The sequence below is a fragment of the Camelus bactrianus genome, chromosome 5 (genome assembly GCF_048773025.1).
Source record: "Camelus bactrianus isolate YW-2024 breed Bactrian camel chromosome 5, ASM4877302v1, whole genome shotgun sequence".
NCBI lineage: Eukaryota > Metazoa > Chordata > Mammalia > Artiodactyla > Camelidae > Camelus > Camelus bactrianus.
In genome coordinates, this window is record NC_133543.1 from 42,507,009 (window position 1) to 42,522,212 (window position 15,204).

The window sequence follows — 15,204 nt, forward strand, 5'->3', positions numbered from 1 at the left end:
ATGTTATGTTAATTTCTGGTGTAGAGCGTAGTGATTCATTTATGCATATATATTCCTTTTCAGATTCTTTTTCATTGTAGGTCATTACAAGATATTGAATATAGTTCCCTGTGCTATACAGTATAAACTTGTTTATCTATTTTATATATAGTAGTTAGTATCTACAAATCTCAAGCTCCGAATTTAACCCTCCCCCGCCTTTCCCCTCTGAAAACCATAAGTTTGTTTTCTATGCCTGTGAGTCAGTCTCTGTTCTGTAAATAAGTTTTTTTCTGTCCCCTCCTTTTGAAAAATATGATAACAGGACAGATTTGATGCCACATTCCTCCCTAAGGGCTGAGACTTGATTCCATAAGGTCATGCAGCTTGTGCATTCTGTTGTTACAATCCAGTCCCACAGTGAGTCTCAAAGTGAAATATCCAGTGTTTCTAAATGTTCAACGTCTAAGTTCCTGAAACCTTTCCCACTCAGGACCCATCTAGCACTCGGCAGTAATCTGTCAAGTGTTCATCCTCAAATGATCAGCCAACATACAACCATTTTTCTGAATTGAACAGATGTCAGAAACAGTAGAATTCTCAGATCTTCTTTTCTTCTTAGATCAAACTTCCTCATTTCTGGGATTTGACTGAGATCTTAAAAATCTGTATCTTAGATTCTCCTCCTGATTTCTCCAGGCAAAGTCTTGGTCTTAAAAGGTATGCCATTTTCCCAGGTTTCCTTAAAAATGTCTTTTACCTTCAAAATGACTTCATACTTTGGGGGAAGGGTATATCTCAAGTGGTAGAGTGCATGCTTAGCATGCATGAGGTTCTGGGTTCAATCTCCAGCACCTCCTCCAAGAATAAATAAGTAAATAAACCTAATTACCTCCCCTACCAAAAAAATAAAATAAAGAAATAAAATGACTTCATACTTCACCTCAGTGTCCTGGATTTAAAATCTAGCACATCTAAGGAGATGGTGGAGTTGTTTAAGTGGGGACAAAATAAAACCCAAGAAAATACAGTTCCCATTAAAAATAACCAAAAATATGTCAGATGTAGGAATCTCCACCCTCTTCATGCTTTTAAAAAATAAAAATACTACATAGAACTTTGGATATGTGGGCTGAACTCTGAGAAGAGAGAAAATAATTTTCAGTTCTTCCTTCCATAGAGTGGAAATCATTGTTATGAAAAACAGTACTCAGCAATTAGGGTGATGTTAAAAAAAAAACAAACAAACCTGAAATGTTCTCTTCTTCCTATTTTTTGGAGACAGAGGAAATGATACTCGAGAGGACAGACTACAGAGATGGAGGGATTACCTACAGAGGGCGTGAGACTGTGGTTGGTGCATTAGAGGAATTGAAAAAAAGAACCGTGTATCACTGTATCCATAGCAGCAAACAACAAAACCCACTTTCCTAGTTTAAGAAGGAAAGCGATCTATTAAAGGGTGTTAGGTAGTTCCTAGAATTTCTGGGAGGGTCAAAACAGCAGTGTTTGAGGCTATCCAATGAGGGAAAAGGCTCAACCGTCACCAGGACACTGCTTCCCTGAGGACCCGCTGCAGCTCTGCTAGTCCCATGAAGCTTTGCTCACATCACCTACCCGGAGTGCTGGATGCTAGAAGCTATGCAGTATGGTAACGCATGTTACCCAGAATTATTGTGGTGCTCATTTCACAATGCATACAAATATTAAAACATTATGTTGTACACCTTAAACTAATATAATGTTATATATCTATTATACCTTAATTTTAAAAGGAAGAAAAAGAAGGCAGAGGAGGGGATGATGAAGACATGCTGGCTGGCAGAACTAGCTGGAAAAAAATAATACACACAGGCAGACCTTGGAGATATTGTGCATTTGGTTCCAGACCACCACAAGAAAACAAATATGGAAATAAAGCGAGTTGCACAAATTTTTTGGTTTCCCAATGCATATACAAGTTATGTTTGTACTATACTGTAGTCTATTTAAGTGTGCAATAGCATTATGTCTAAAAAAATGTTCATACCTTAATTGTAAAATACTTTCTTGCTTAAAAAAAAAAAAGGCTAACCATCATCTGGGCCTTCAGTGAGTCATAATCTTTCTGCTGGTGGAGGGTCTTGCCTCAAAGTTGATGGCTGTTGACTGATCAGGGTGGTTGCTGAAGGTTGGGGTGGCTGTGGCAATTTCTTAAAATAAGACAATGAAGTTTGCTGCATCTACTGACTCTTCCTTTCACAAAGAATTTGTCTGTAGCATGCAATGCTGTTTGATGCCAGTTTACATACAGAACTTCTTTCAACATTGGAGTCGGTCCTCCCAAAATATGCTACCTCTTTACCAACTAAGTTTATGTAATATTCTAGATCCTTTGCGGTTATTTCAACTGTCTTCAGAGCATCTTCACCAACAGTAGTTTCCATCTCAAGAAACCACTTTCTTTGCTCATCCCTAAGAAGCAACTCAGATACATCTTCAGGCTCCACTTTCAATTCCTGTCTTCTTGCTATCTCTACCACATCTATAGTTACATTTTCACTGAGTTTTAAACCCCTAAAAGTCATTTATGAGGGCGGAGATCAACTTCTTCCAAACTCCTGCTAAAGTTGGTTATTTCTACCTCCTCCATGAATCACAAATGTCCTTCATGGCATCTAGAATGGTGAATCTTTTCCAGAAGATTTTCAATTTACTTTGCCTGGATCCATCAGAGGAATCACTAGCTATGGCAGTTACAGCCTTACCAAATGTATTTCTTAAATAATAAGACTTGAAAGGTGAAATTACTCCTTGATCCATGAGTTGCAGAATGGATATTGTGTTTGCAGGCATGAAAACAACATGAATCTTCTTGTACATCTCCATCAGAGCCCTTGGGTGACCAGATGCATTATCAATGAGGGGTAATATTTTGAAAGGAATCATTTTTTTTCTGAGCAGTAGATCTCAACAGTGGGCTCAAGTATTCAGAAAAGCGTGTTGTAAACAGATGTGCTGTCATCCAGGCTTTGTTGTTCCATACATAGAGCACAGCAGAGTAGATTGAACATAACTCTTAGGATCCAAGAATATTCAAAATGGTAAGTGAGCACTGGCTTCAACTTAAAGTCATCAGCTGCATTAGTCCCTAACAAGAGAGTCAGCCTGTCCTTGGAAGCTAGGCATTACTTTTTCCTCTATAGCTATGAAAGTCCTAGATGGCATCTTCTTCCAACAGAAGGCTATTTCGCCTACACTGAAAATCTCTTTAGTGGAGCCACTAAAACTGTGCCCCATAGAGTTAACAGAAGCTAATAACTAATAGAAATTGTCTTAAAGAATAACAGATAAAGGAACAGTTTGTTAAAACCCCTTTGCTTGAAACTATCCTCAATGATTAAGTTCACTTTAGTTTTGTTTTTTTTTTTCCTTTGTCCTTTTCTTAAATTGCATACCATTCTGACTTCACCAGCCCGGTTGTTTTACAGGAACTTGGAGTCAGCCCCTGCCCAGTGAGAGCTGGCTGGGGGCTGGATGGGACCACTGACCCTAAAACGGGACCTGGACAGGTGTCCCATAAATGGTCTTTTGACATCAGAAAGCTGGAAAACTCCACCCTCAGGTCATGCTAAGTGCCTCCATTTTGATCATGCAGAAACGTAACCCAGACGTGCCTGCACAGAACACCGATTACCTCACTGTCTTCCCTACCTCCATTCACCTTTCCCCATGCCTGAGACCACCCTGCTTATCCCATAAATACTCCAATTCCCCCAGCAGATCTGAGCCTTGCTCTCCGAACTCACTTGGCTGCCTTGTGAATAAATTCTCTGCCGTAAACCTCAGCATCTCAGCCTTTGACTTGCAGTACATCTGGCAAATGGACCTGGTTTGATACCACCACCTTTATTAATTAGCTAGGCCTCCTGGAAAACTTGCCACAGCTTCTACATCAGCACTGGCTGCCTCACCTTGCATTTATGGAGACAGCCTCTTTCCTTAAACCTCATGAACCAACCTTTGCTAGCTTCAAACTTTCCTTCTGTGGCTTCCTCACCTCTCTCAGCCTTAACAGAATTGAAGAAAGCTAGGGCCTGGCTCTGGATTAGGCTTCGGCTTAACGGAATGTTGTGACAGTTTTGATCTTCTATCCAGACCACCAAAACTTGCTCTATATCAGCAATAAGGCTGTTTTGCTTTATAACGTGTATGTTCACTGGAGCAGCATTTTTAGCACCACACTCTAACCCACTGAGCTAACCGGCCGAGCTAGGAGTAGCACTTTTAATTTCCTTCAAGAACTTTTCCTTTGCATTCACAACTTGGCTAACTACTTGGCATAAGAGATCAACTTTTGACCTTTCTCAGCTTTTGACATGTCTTCCTCACTAAGCTTGATCATTTCTAGCTTATGATTTAAAGTGGGAGACATGTAAGTCTTCCCTTCACTTGAACACTTAGAAACCACTGTAGGGTTATTAACTGGCCTAATTCAATATTGTGTCATGGGGAATAGGGAGGCCCAAGAAGAGGAAGAGAGATAGGGAATGACTGGTTGGTGGAGCAGTCAGAACACACATAACGCTTATCAAGTTTGCTGTCTTATAAGGGTAAGGTTAGTGGTGCTTCAAAATAATTACAATAGTAACATCAAAGATCACTGATCACAGATCTCCATAACAAATATAATAATAAAAAATTTGAAACATTGTATTATAGAAATGTGACAAAGACACAAAGTGAGCAAATATTGCACATATAGTGCTAAATAACAGACTTGCTTGACGCAGTGTTGCTGCAAACTTTCAATTTGTTAAAAAAAAAAATGCAATACCTGTGAAGTGCAATAAAGCAAAGCACAGTGAAATGAGGTATGCCTGTAATTTAAATAAGTAAATAAAAGCTATGCAGCCATTATACCTCCAGCTGAAAGCCTCCACTACTACCCTTGACAGGAAATGGATTCTTGCTTTCTCCCATAGCGCTCTTATGAATGAAGTTGCAAATGGGTGCATTTTATTGCCAAATAATATAGCATGAGAGGCTGGAGAAATTGAGAACCTACCTTCTACTCTGGGAGATTGATGCATAATGTGAGATATTGCCCAACTGTAAGAATGGTGTGACTAGGAAGCCACAAATCATGGCAACTATCCTCCATTGGCAGTATGGGTCCAGTGTTGGAGCTAGGCAACAGCTAGAAAGGCAACAGCTCTTGACAGATTAGGTATTACAAGTGAGAGAGGGGAGCATGGTATCATGAGTGACAATCAGATTTTAGATTTGCATAATATGATGGATGGTGGTACCATAACTTTGATAGGGTGGGCTTGAGGGAGGAAGATGTTTAGTGTAAGAAAGGCAAGTAGGATTAAGAGTTTAGTTTGAGGGACACTGGGAAGATGACAGCAGAAGTGGCAGAGTTTTTTAATCTTTTCAAATTAGCCTGTAAAAAGAAACAAAGATAAACAGGACATAAAGCCCAAAACCATGGAGATAATCTTCAATAGTAGGTGACAAGATATTGCCACTGAAAAATATGAATGGGTAAGGAGTAATCACTGACAGTTACAAGACTTGAATGTACCTTCTTTGCAGGACAGAGGAAATCAAGGAGTATCAGATGGACCTAAGAACCCTAAAAGAGCCAAGAAATATTCACTGAGAACTTCAGCTAAAACTGAGAGGAGTTTTGCACTCTTTAATAATAAATGAGTATAGGAGTTTATAGTAAAGTCTGAAGGAACTCAAAAATCTGGGCCCCATGAATTCCTAGACTATAAGTCAAAACTTACTTCTAGGACAAAACCCCACAATAATGAAACTTCAGCAAAGAGAATACAAAGTAAGCAGCACAGGAACAACAGAATCAAAGGAAATAGCAGGTCCAGATAAAAGTAGAGGAAGACATATCTCCAGAAAATAAGCTGCCAAATTTTTTGAACATTGTGCAAATACAATAAAAGAAAAAACTCTCACTGTGAAGTTAGAAGAAATATCTTAAGTCACAACCACTTCTGAAAGTTAAGAAAAGTTCAAGTATAAATGAGTAAAGAAAAAATCAGATCTTAACATTAACATGAAAAAAAGAGATAAAGAAGCAGAATAACATCCCTACAGATAAATGAACACCAGAGAGAAAATTATAACCTAAAAGTAAAATTATAACCTAAAAGTTAACAAAATATGAAAATGGTACAAAATATGAAAGAACATTAATCAGAATTAGGAAAACTCAAAATTAGATGATACAGCCTCAGGAAAAATTATAAGCAAAAGAAAAACATTTCAGAATGAGGTTAACTACAGGGAATAATTCAAAAAAGGCCAAAGGATTTGAATGGGCATTTCTCCAAAGATCTACAAATGGTCAATAAGCACAAAGATTCTCAACATCACTAATCATTAGGTAAACGTGAATCAAAACCACAAGATATCAATTCATATCCATTAGGATGGCTGCTAAAAAATAACACTAATCATTAGAGAAATGCAAATCAAAACTACAATGAGGTATCACTTCACACTAGGCAGAATGGCAATCATCAAAAAGTCTACAAATAATAAATACTGGAGAGGGTGTGGAGAAAGGGGAATCCTCCTGCACTATTGCTGGGAATGTAAATTGGTACAGCCAGTATGGAAAACAGCATGGAGGTTCCTTAAAAACTAAAAGTAGAATTACCATATGATCTAGCAATCCCACTCCTGGGCATATCTGGAAAAGACAAAAACTCTTAAGTTGAAAAGATATATGCAACCCAATGTTCACAGCACTATTTACAATAGCCAAGATCTGAAAGCTACCTAAATGTCCACTGACAGAAGAATGGATAAAGAAGATGTGGTGTGTGTATATATGTATATGGAGTATTACTCAGCCATAAAAAGAATAAAATAATGCCATTTGCAGCAACATGGATGGACCTAGAGATGATCATACTAAGTGAAGTAAGTCAGACAGACAGAGGCAAATATAATATGGTATCACTTATATGTGGAATCTAAAAAGTGATACAAATGAACTTACTTAAAAAGCAGAAATAGACTCACAGACATGGAAAATGAACTTACAGTTACCACAAGTGAAAGAGGGGAGAGGGATAAATTAGGAGTTTGGGATTAAAAGATATACACTACTATATATAAAATAGATAAACAACAAGGACCTACTGTATACCATAGGGAACTATATTCAATATCTTGTAATAATCTATAGTGGAAAAGAACCTGAAAAAGAATATATATATATATGTATATACACACACACATATATGAATCATTTTGCTGTACACTTGAAATTAACACTGTAAATCAACCATACTTCAATTAAAAAAAAATAACAAGCATATAGAGCTGGAGAGGACATGGAGAATTTGGAACCCTTGTGCACTGCTGTTGGGAATGTAAAAAGGTATAGCTGCTGTGTACAAAACAGTTTGTTACTCGAAAAATTAAATACAGAATTACCATATCATCCAGTGGTTCCCACTTTTGGGTATATATTCAAAAGAACTGAAAGCAGGAGCATGAACAGATATTTGTACACCAATATTCACAGCAGCCTTATTCATGATAGCCAAAAGGTGGAAACAAACTGCATGTTCACTGAGACATGAACAAAATGTGGTTTTAAAAAGTGGTATATACAAACAGTGGAATATTATTCAGCCTTAAAAAAGAATGAAATTTTGACACATGCAACAACATGGATAAACCTTGAGAGCATGATGGTAAGTGAAATAAACCATTCACAAAAGAACAAATACTACATAATTTGACTTATATGAAGTACCTAAAATAGGCAAACTCATAGAAACAGAAAGTGAATAGTGGTTACTAGTGGCTGGGGGAGGGAAGAGTTTTTGTTTAAAGAATTTTATTTTGTGGTAATGAAATGGTTAGGAAGACAGATAGGAGTTATGGTCACATAATAACGTGAATGTCTGAAATTATTTTCAAATAAAAAGTTTTTTAAAAACCTAAGAAAAATAAAGAGATCAAGAGGATTCAAGAGAAAGTGATAAAGACTATGAACAAAGCAGATTCAATACAGTATAACAGCAGAACAGGAGTTCCTGGGGGCAAAAATAAAAAGGGAGCATAACAAATACTAAAAATTATAATTTAAAAAACATCCTAAAATGATATCAAATTTATATTGTGAAAGGGAATAGTACAATGGTTATACTGATCCAGAATGGCCAACATCAAGATAAAGTCCAGTACAACTACTGTATAATAAGAAAAAAATTTCCTTGGTGTAATCAGGCAAAGGATCAAGTGATCATCAGGGAAATTAAAATCAGATTATAACCAGCATTTTAAATAGCCTTTTGACATTTTATGCTAAGGAAAGAATATGCAAATAAGGTATTTCTCTTTTTTTTAATTGTTATTGAAGTATAGTCAGTTTACAATGTTCTATCAATTTCTGGTGTACAGCATGATGTTTCAGTCATACATATACACATATATATATTGGTTTTCATAATCTTTTTCAGTATAAGTTACTACAAGCTACTGAATATAGTTCCCTGAGCTGTACAGAAGAAACTTGTTTATCTATTTTATATATAGTAGTTAATATCTGTAAATCTCAAACTCCCAATTTATCCTGTCACATCCTTTTCGCTCCTGTTAACCGTAAGTTTGTTTTCTATGTCTGTGAGTCTGTTTCTGTTTTGTGAATAAGTTTGTGCTTTTTTGATTTTTTGTTTTTTTAGATTACACATTTGGTGATACCTCATTCTCTTTCTGGCTTATTTCACTTAGAATGACGATCTCCAGGTCCATCCATGCTGCTGCAAATTGTATTATTTTAAATAAGATATTTCATATCCAGGCAAAACTGACTTCCATCTACAAAGACATCTGACAAATTTATCAACATTCAAGAATTCAGAAATTATTATTTCCATGAATAATTCCTAAAGAGTATTCTAGAAAACAGACAACCTAAATGACAAGAAAAACTGAAAGACTGGTGGCAATCAGTAAATATATGTTTATTTATAGAACGAAGATTAAATTAGGGCTAAAAGGGAGAGAATATAATATTTGTATAATCTTTGACAATATACATATAGGACAACTATAACAAAAGGAAAAAGAATAGAAATTGCATAAACATTTTTATTATTTGTTTTTATCAAGTTGGTATTTTTATTCTAAGACTGTTGTGTGTAAAATGTGAGATAATGAAGTTACTGAATTATTGACATCATATTCTAATTCTAACATTGTTGCCAAGGAATGTGAGCAGCCTCTAAAAGTTGGAAAAGGCCAAGAAACAGATATTTCACTAGAGTCTCCAGATGGGAATGCAGCTCTGTTGACATCTTGATTTTAGCCCAGTGAGACCCAAGTCAGACTTCTGACCTTCAGAACAATAAGATAATAAATTTGTATTGTTTAAGCCACTAGATTTGTGATAATTTATTACAACAGCAATGTAAAATTAACAAACTCCAACCAAGAACCATACAGGCCCAGTCAACCCACAAAACCATGAGAGCCAGTAAAAAAAAATTGTAGTTTTGAACCACTAAATTTTGTTAAAAAGCAATAAATAACTGGAATAGTAAGGAATTTATCAAGTCTATTAGGTTGTCTTTAAAGAATCCATGAGCCAAACTGAAAAGACTTCCACTGGGTAAGGAGGGGATCATCTGAGCAGCCATAAGGATAATACTTCAACAGACTGAAACATCAAATAACTTTAAATCCATGACTTCATACAGATGCAACAAAAATTATCACCTTGGATGATGTTGGAAAGCCAACTCATTATTTTGAAAAGTGATATGGAAAAAAAGGACTCAATCACTTAGCTTACTTTTTTCATACTACCAAATATCAGAAGAGGAAATTTTTTCTTTATATAAGGTTTCCAATTAATAAAGGAAGGAGAGATTGAATTATAGCATTTCTATCATGTAATCTATAATTGGTGAATCTAAGCATTGAAAATTAGTGGCAGCTAAAATTTCCAAGAAAAAGACTCAATTATACTTCAATTTAAAAAAACACATAAAATAACACAACATTGCAAATCAAATATACTTCAGGAAAAAAAGGCTCAAACAGATTTTATATATATATAATATATATATATCTCCTGATAAAAGAACATAAAACCACAATTAAGGGGTCTTGGGGAAAAAAAAAACCTGAATCTGAATCTGATATAGCCTCTAAATTCAATTACCAATTTATAGCACACGCAAAGAACAGAGGACAGAGGAACACATTACACTGCACAAGGAGGACACAGTAAAAAAACCCAACATAGGAGATTCGACAACAATTTACACTTATTTATTCAAACGAATACATTTCAAGAGAAAAAACAAGGATGGAGAGGGAGGCCTATAGATTAAAAGACATTCAGATATAATTTAAAAGCTGAAACTAAAATATAGTATTTAAGGATCTTCCCTTGCGTGATTCAATAATGAAGAGAAGACAGCTAAAAGGTCTAATCCTGGAGCTCTCCAACACAGAGATCACTGGGGATGGAGGAATCAGCAAAAAGAATGAAGAATGACTAAAGGAGTAGGAGGTAAAGCAGATGGGTGTCACAGAAGCCATGGGGAGAACATGTTCAAGGTAGGGTAGTTGTCAACAGAGTTAAATGCTGCCTTGAAGTCAGTAAGATGAAGACTGAAAATGGTCATCAAATTTGTCGACATGGAGTTCACGGGTGACCTTGCTAAAAACAGTGTCAGTGGAGGGTGAGGCAAAGCTAACACAGAATGAGTGACAGTAGCTAGAAAGCGAGAAGACACCAAATATCTACCAGCAACTCTTCCAAGAAGTTTACCTAAGAAGAGGAGCAGAGAAATAGCCTGGTAGCTAGAAGAAAACACGGGGTTAACGGAGATTGACTTTTAAAGTGCGATTTATTCCAGCATATGTGTATGCTAAGGGAGAACTTGAGGATATGGGAGAGAAAGAGTATAGCCAATAAGAGAAATTGTTGTGGAACCACAAGGGAATGAAATCCAAATCGCAAGGATTGGTGTTTGAAAGAGAGTTGCGCCCTCTGCTAGAGGAAGCAAAATTTTAAATGCAGACTTGAGTTTATCTGTAGATTTGGTGGTGCGGATGTGAGGGACCTCCTACCAGATGGATTACTTTCTTCCCGTTTATTTTGAAGCAATCCCATCACCCTCAAAGATGTGGAGTTGAATCAGGCTATACCATTTATTAACCATGGGATTCAAGGTAGTGGTTTCCAATTTTTTTTTTTTTGGATCATTACCCATTAAGAAATATATTTTTTGTTGTAAACAACTATATACACAGACATGGATAAGTGAAATCAAATTTCATGCCACAGTGCTTATTCCTATTGGGTAAGTACTTTTTTTCCTCCTTTTTAATGCCACTTGACAAACTGGATTGGCAAGAGCCTAAGTAAAGCAGAGCACAAGGGTTGCGGGGGAAGATACCTATTCTGTGCCAGGGTAAATATGACTCCCAGACAGTGACTGTGCCTGCTATCTCAGAAATTCCTGTAAATTAGAGATATTAAACTTTTTAGCCAGTCTCTGACTTATTTCTGATGTACTCATATACTAAGAAATTAAACTTTTAATAATTTGCTTTCTTAACGTTCTTTGTTCAGTTTGCTGGGAATTTATAGCATTGACATATAATATATAAAACACTTGTGTACACTTTAAAGAATAATTAGAATCATACAATCACTATCCTAGTTAAGCAAAAATATTTCCAGTAACTTGGAATTTCCCACCTCCATCTATCTCCCTACCCCTGAGAGGTGATCATTACCTTGATTTCAGTGTTCAGCATATTCTTGTTTTCCCCAATTGTTTCACCACCTACGTATGTATCCCTAAACAATATAGGTTAGTTTGGCCTGTTTTTGTACTTTAGATAAATTAAACACAACCCAGTGTGTATACTTCTACATCTGGCTCTTTTCACTAAATATTATGTCCCTGTTCATTTTTTTTCATTTTCATTGCTATGTGCAATTTCATATTATGAATATATACCATAATGCTGATATCCATTCTACTGTTGATGAGCATTTGGCTTGTTTTCATTTGGGAATGCCAGTCTACGTCTCCTTATACACACATGAAGGGGCTTCTCAAGGGCATGTAACCAGGAGTAGAACAGCTGGATCAAGGTGTATGAATAGCCTCAACCTTACCAGGTAAGTCCAAATGTGCAGTTTACATTCTGTCACCAATGGAAACTTCCTGCTGTTCTGTGTCATTGTTTCTTGATATTGTCAGATTTGGGGGGGTATTATTACCAAACGGTGGGCACACATTGGTATTTTATTGGGGGTTTTAATTGGCATTTCCATCTTTTCATATGTTTATTAGCCTTCTGGATTTCAGATTGCTTTTATTTTGTGTCATCTAAAAAAACACTGGTCAGGACTCACTAGATTGATTTAATGACCCACAGTTTGAAAAACAACTGACCAAGGATATATTTCACTTTTCTGAATCTATTTTCTTATCTGTAAAATGGGGATGACAACCTCATAAGGTTGTTACAATGGTCAAACAAGACATTGCACGTGAAGTACATATATGGTGCTGAGCACACAGTTTGTGTTTAATGATTGGTAACTATTACTAACACTATTTTTAAAAACAAATAAAATTAATAAGTTTGGGCATAGCCAACATCTAGGCTGCTGCCCAGGTCTCAACTAGTATTTTCATCACAACCACAAGTACCTACTCTACAGTTCTCAAAATGGTGGCACTACCTCCTGCTGTGTGTCAGCAGCTACTGGTATTTGTGTGTTTGGAAATAGTAAAAAAAAATATGTTTGAATACTTGTATTTGTGTGATTGTTTAGAAACAGTAAAAAATTTATGCTTAAGTTTTATTTGAAACACTTCTTTTCTATAAAATCATCTAGATACTTAGTAGATAACGTGGAAATTTCAATAGCATTCCACATTTTAAAACATTCCTTCCAAAAACCCATACAAATACATTTTTCCAAGCCAGAAGAGATATTCCTATGCTTGAAATGCTACTTCTAATTTCTAATTTATTCTTACAGGCTAATTTGCAAAATGAAATTGTTTGCATGATTGGTTTGCAGTAAACATGGTATACCAAATTGGTTTCTAAATTTAGAGAAAGGTTGAGTCTCTTCTTATAATCAAGAAATAATAGCAGTATTAATGATAATGAAACTTCCATAATTAAAAAGTCACATTCTGAAATAACAAGAAGAAATGAACATTAGTAGGTAGCAGCAACATAAACTGTAATTCTTGCAAATAGTTATTTTGAACTCTTTTTATGGGAAAATGCAACTTACTAAATGATAATATATGTACCATACGTGTCATCATTAAGTGCCATAGTCTTTGGAGAATTTAGTACTATTAAACGTAACAGTTTACTGGAGATCGTCATTCTAAGTGAAGTAAGGCAGAAAGAGAAAGAAAAATACCATATGATATCACTTACATGTGGAATCTAAAAAAAAAAGACAAATGAACTAATTAACAAAACAGAAACAGACTCACAGACATAGAAAACAAACTATGGTTACCAGTGGGGGAAGTGGGGGAAGGGATAAAATGGTAGTTCAATATTTGCAGATAGTAACTACTACATATAAAATAGATAAACAAGTTTATACTGTATAGCACAGGAACTATATTCAATATCTTCTAGTAACCTATAATGAAAAATATGAAAACAAAAATATGTATGTATATGTATGACTGAACCATTATGCTGTACACCAGAAATTGACAAATCATTGTAAACTGACTATACTTGAATAAAAAAACAAAGGTATTGGAAATAATGCATAAAATTCTAAAAATCATAAAAGACAAAGTTGTTTTAATAGATGCTATGACTTCTATGTCTGATATTTTAAAATTTCAGAAGGTAGTAATTATTGTTACCCATATAAATGTATTTAAAGAAAAATCTTCTTTATGTGTAATACAATTTGGGGATGAACTCTAGATTTTAAATACAGTAGACTTCATATCCTTTCTTGGAGGTTTTTGAGGACTGATTTTTGGTAATATCGCTTTGGCATAAAATGTTTTATGAAGTCCAGCTTCTCGAAGTGCTAACTCAAAACGAAGTCTAGGGTCAGAAATTATCTGTAGAAATAAAACACAGTTTAAATAAATAGCAATTCACTGAAGTAAATTTTATCACTTAGTCCTGTATTATCCCAAACTGTATAATTTGCTTTTGCTGGACAGATAACTAGGTGACAATAAATTGTGTATTTACAGTGACTATATCCTGGTTATTTTTACTGAAAATATCCAAACCTTTTTTGACATTATCAGTTTCTAGTATATCAGTGGTTTCCAATACAAGATATATAGAATATTGTATACTAGATTAGTCAAAATAAAACACATTAAAATTATTAAAAGATGAGATAAAAGAAACAACTTCAGTACTATCATTGATTTGTTATTTATTAATAGCTGGGGTTATAAAACGTAAACAATCATTGATTAAACCTAAACCACAACTTGTACATGCGTCTTTAAAACAGACATTTTAATTTCTCTATCGTTTGGCAATATGTAAATGAAGTTCAAACACATGGCCACTATTTGAGAAACAAAATCAATAGAACTTGTCTTCCAAGGCTGGATTTCTATTTCAAAGCAGAACTAGAAAATGGTTCCATCAATCTGATCCTAAGTGGGAATAGACATATGAGTAGTTCAATTTGTTTTCATTTATAGCTGATTGGATCTTATTCCTCCTTCTATGAATATTAATGTCAACAAACACTGTCTGCAATGATAAGAAGGTACCACATATGGATTTCAGCTAATGAAGCATTTTGCAGGAAACTGAAGTCCCTCTAGAGGATGGGACAGTGAGCTGTTGAAAGCAGCCCCTCCTTCAAGGAGCTGGTAAACTAACAGAGATGATAAGAATGTACACAGATAACTACAGTCCGTGGTAAGATGTGACAGATGCTCCAAGAGTAGCAGAACACGGAGGTACATCTCCTGGTGCCGACGAGACTAGGATGGTCTCAGGTAAGGAGGACCACTTGAGCTAACTGTAATGTCCAGCTTATTCTTCTATAATGCCAGGGGTAGGGAGAGGAAGAGAGATCAAGCCAGAAAGGAAGGCACATTTTGCAAACTTAGAGATGAAATTGGTCGGTTTGGAATCAGGGTAGTTTGAGTAGAGTACCTGGTACCATTGGGGAACACTGAAAAAGGGCACTTCAAA

General features: G+C 35.6%; 1 protein-coding gene across 15 annotated transcripts in view; it reads right to left on the minus strand.

The window, feature by feature from the left end:
• CCDC148 (coiled-coil domain containing 148) overlaps positions 1–15,204 on the minus strand; it is a 325,980-nt gene that overhangs the window by 115,754 nt on the left and 195,022 nt on the right. The window contains exon 16 of one of the 15 annotated variants that reach the window (XM_045507686.2): positions 8,629–14,096. The exons of the other annotated variants lie outside the window; for them this stretch is intronic. Within the exon in view, the coding sequence (XP_045363642.1) occupies positions 13,950–14,096 (147 nt within the window). The 3' untranslated portion in view covers positions 8,629–13,949. Of the gene's footprint in view, positions 1–8,628; positions 14,097–15,204 lie in introns of those variants that run through there. 15 annotated transcript variants of the gene reach the window in all.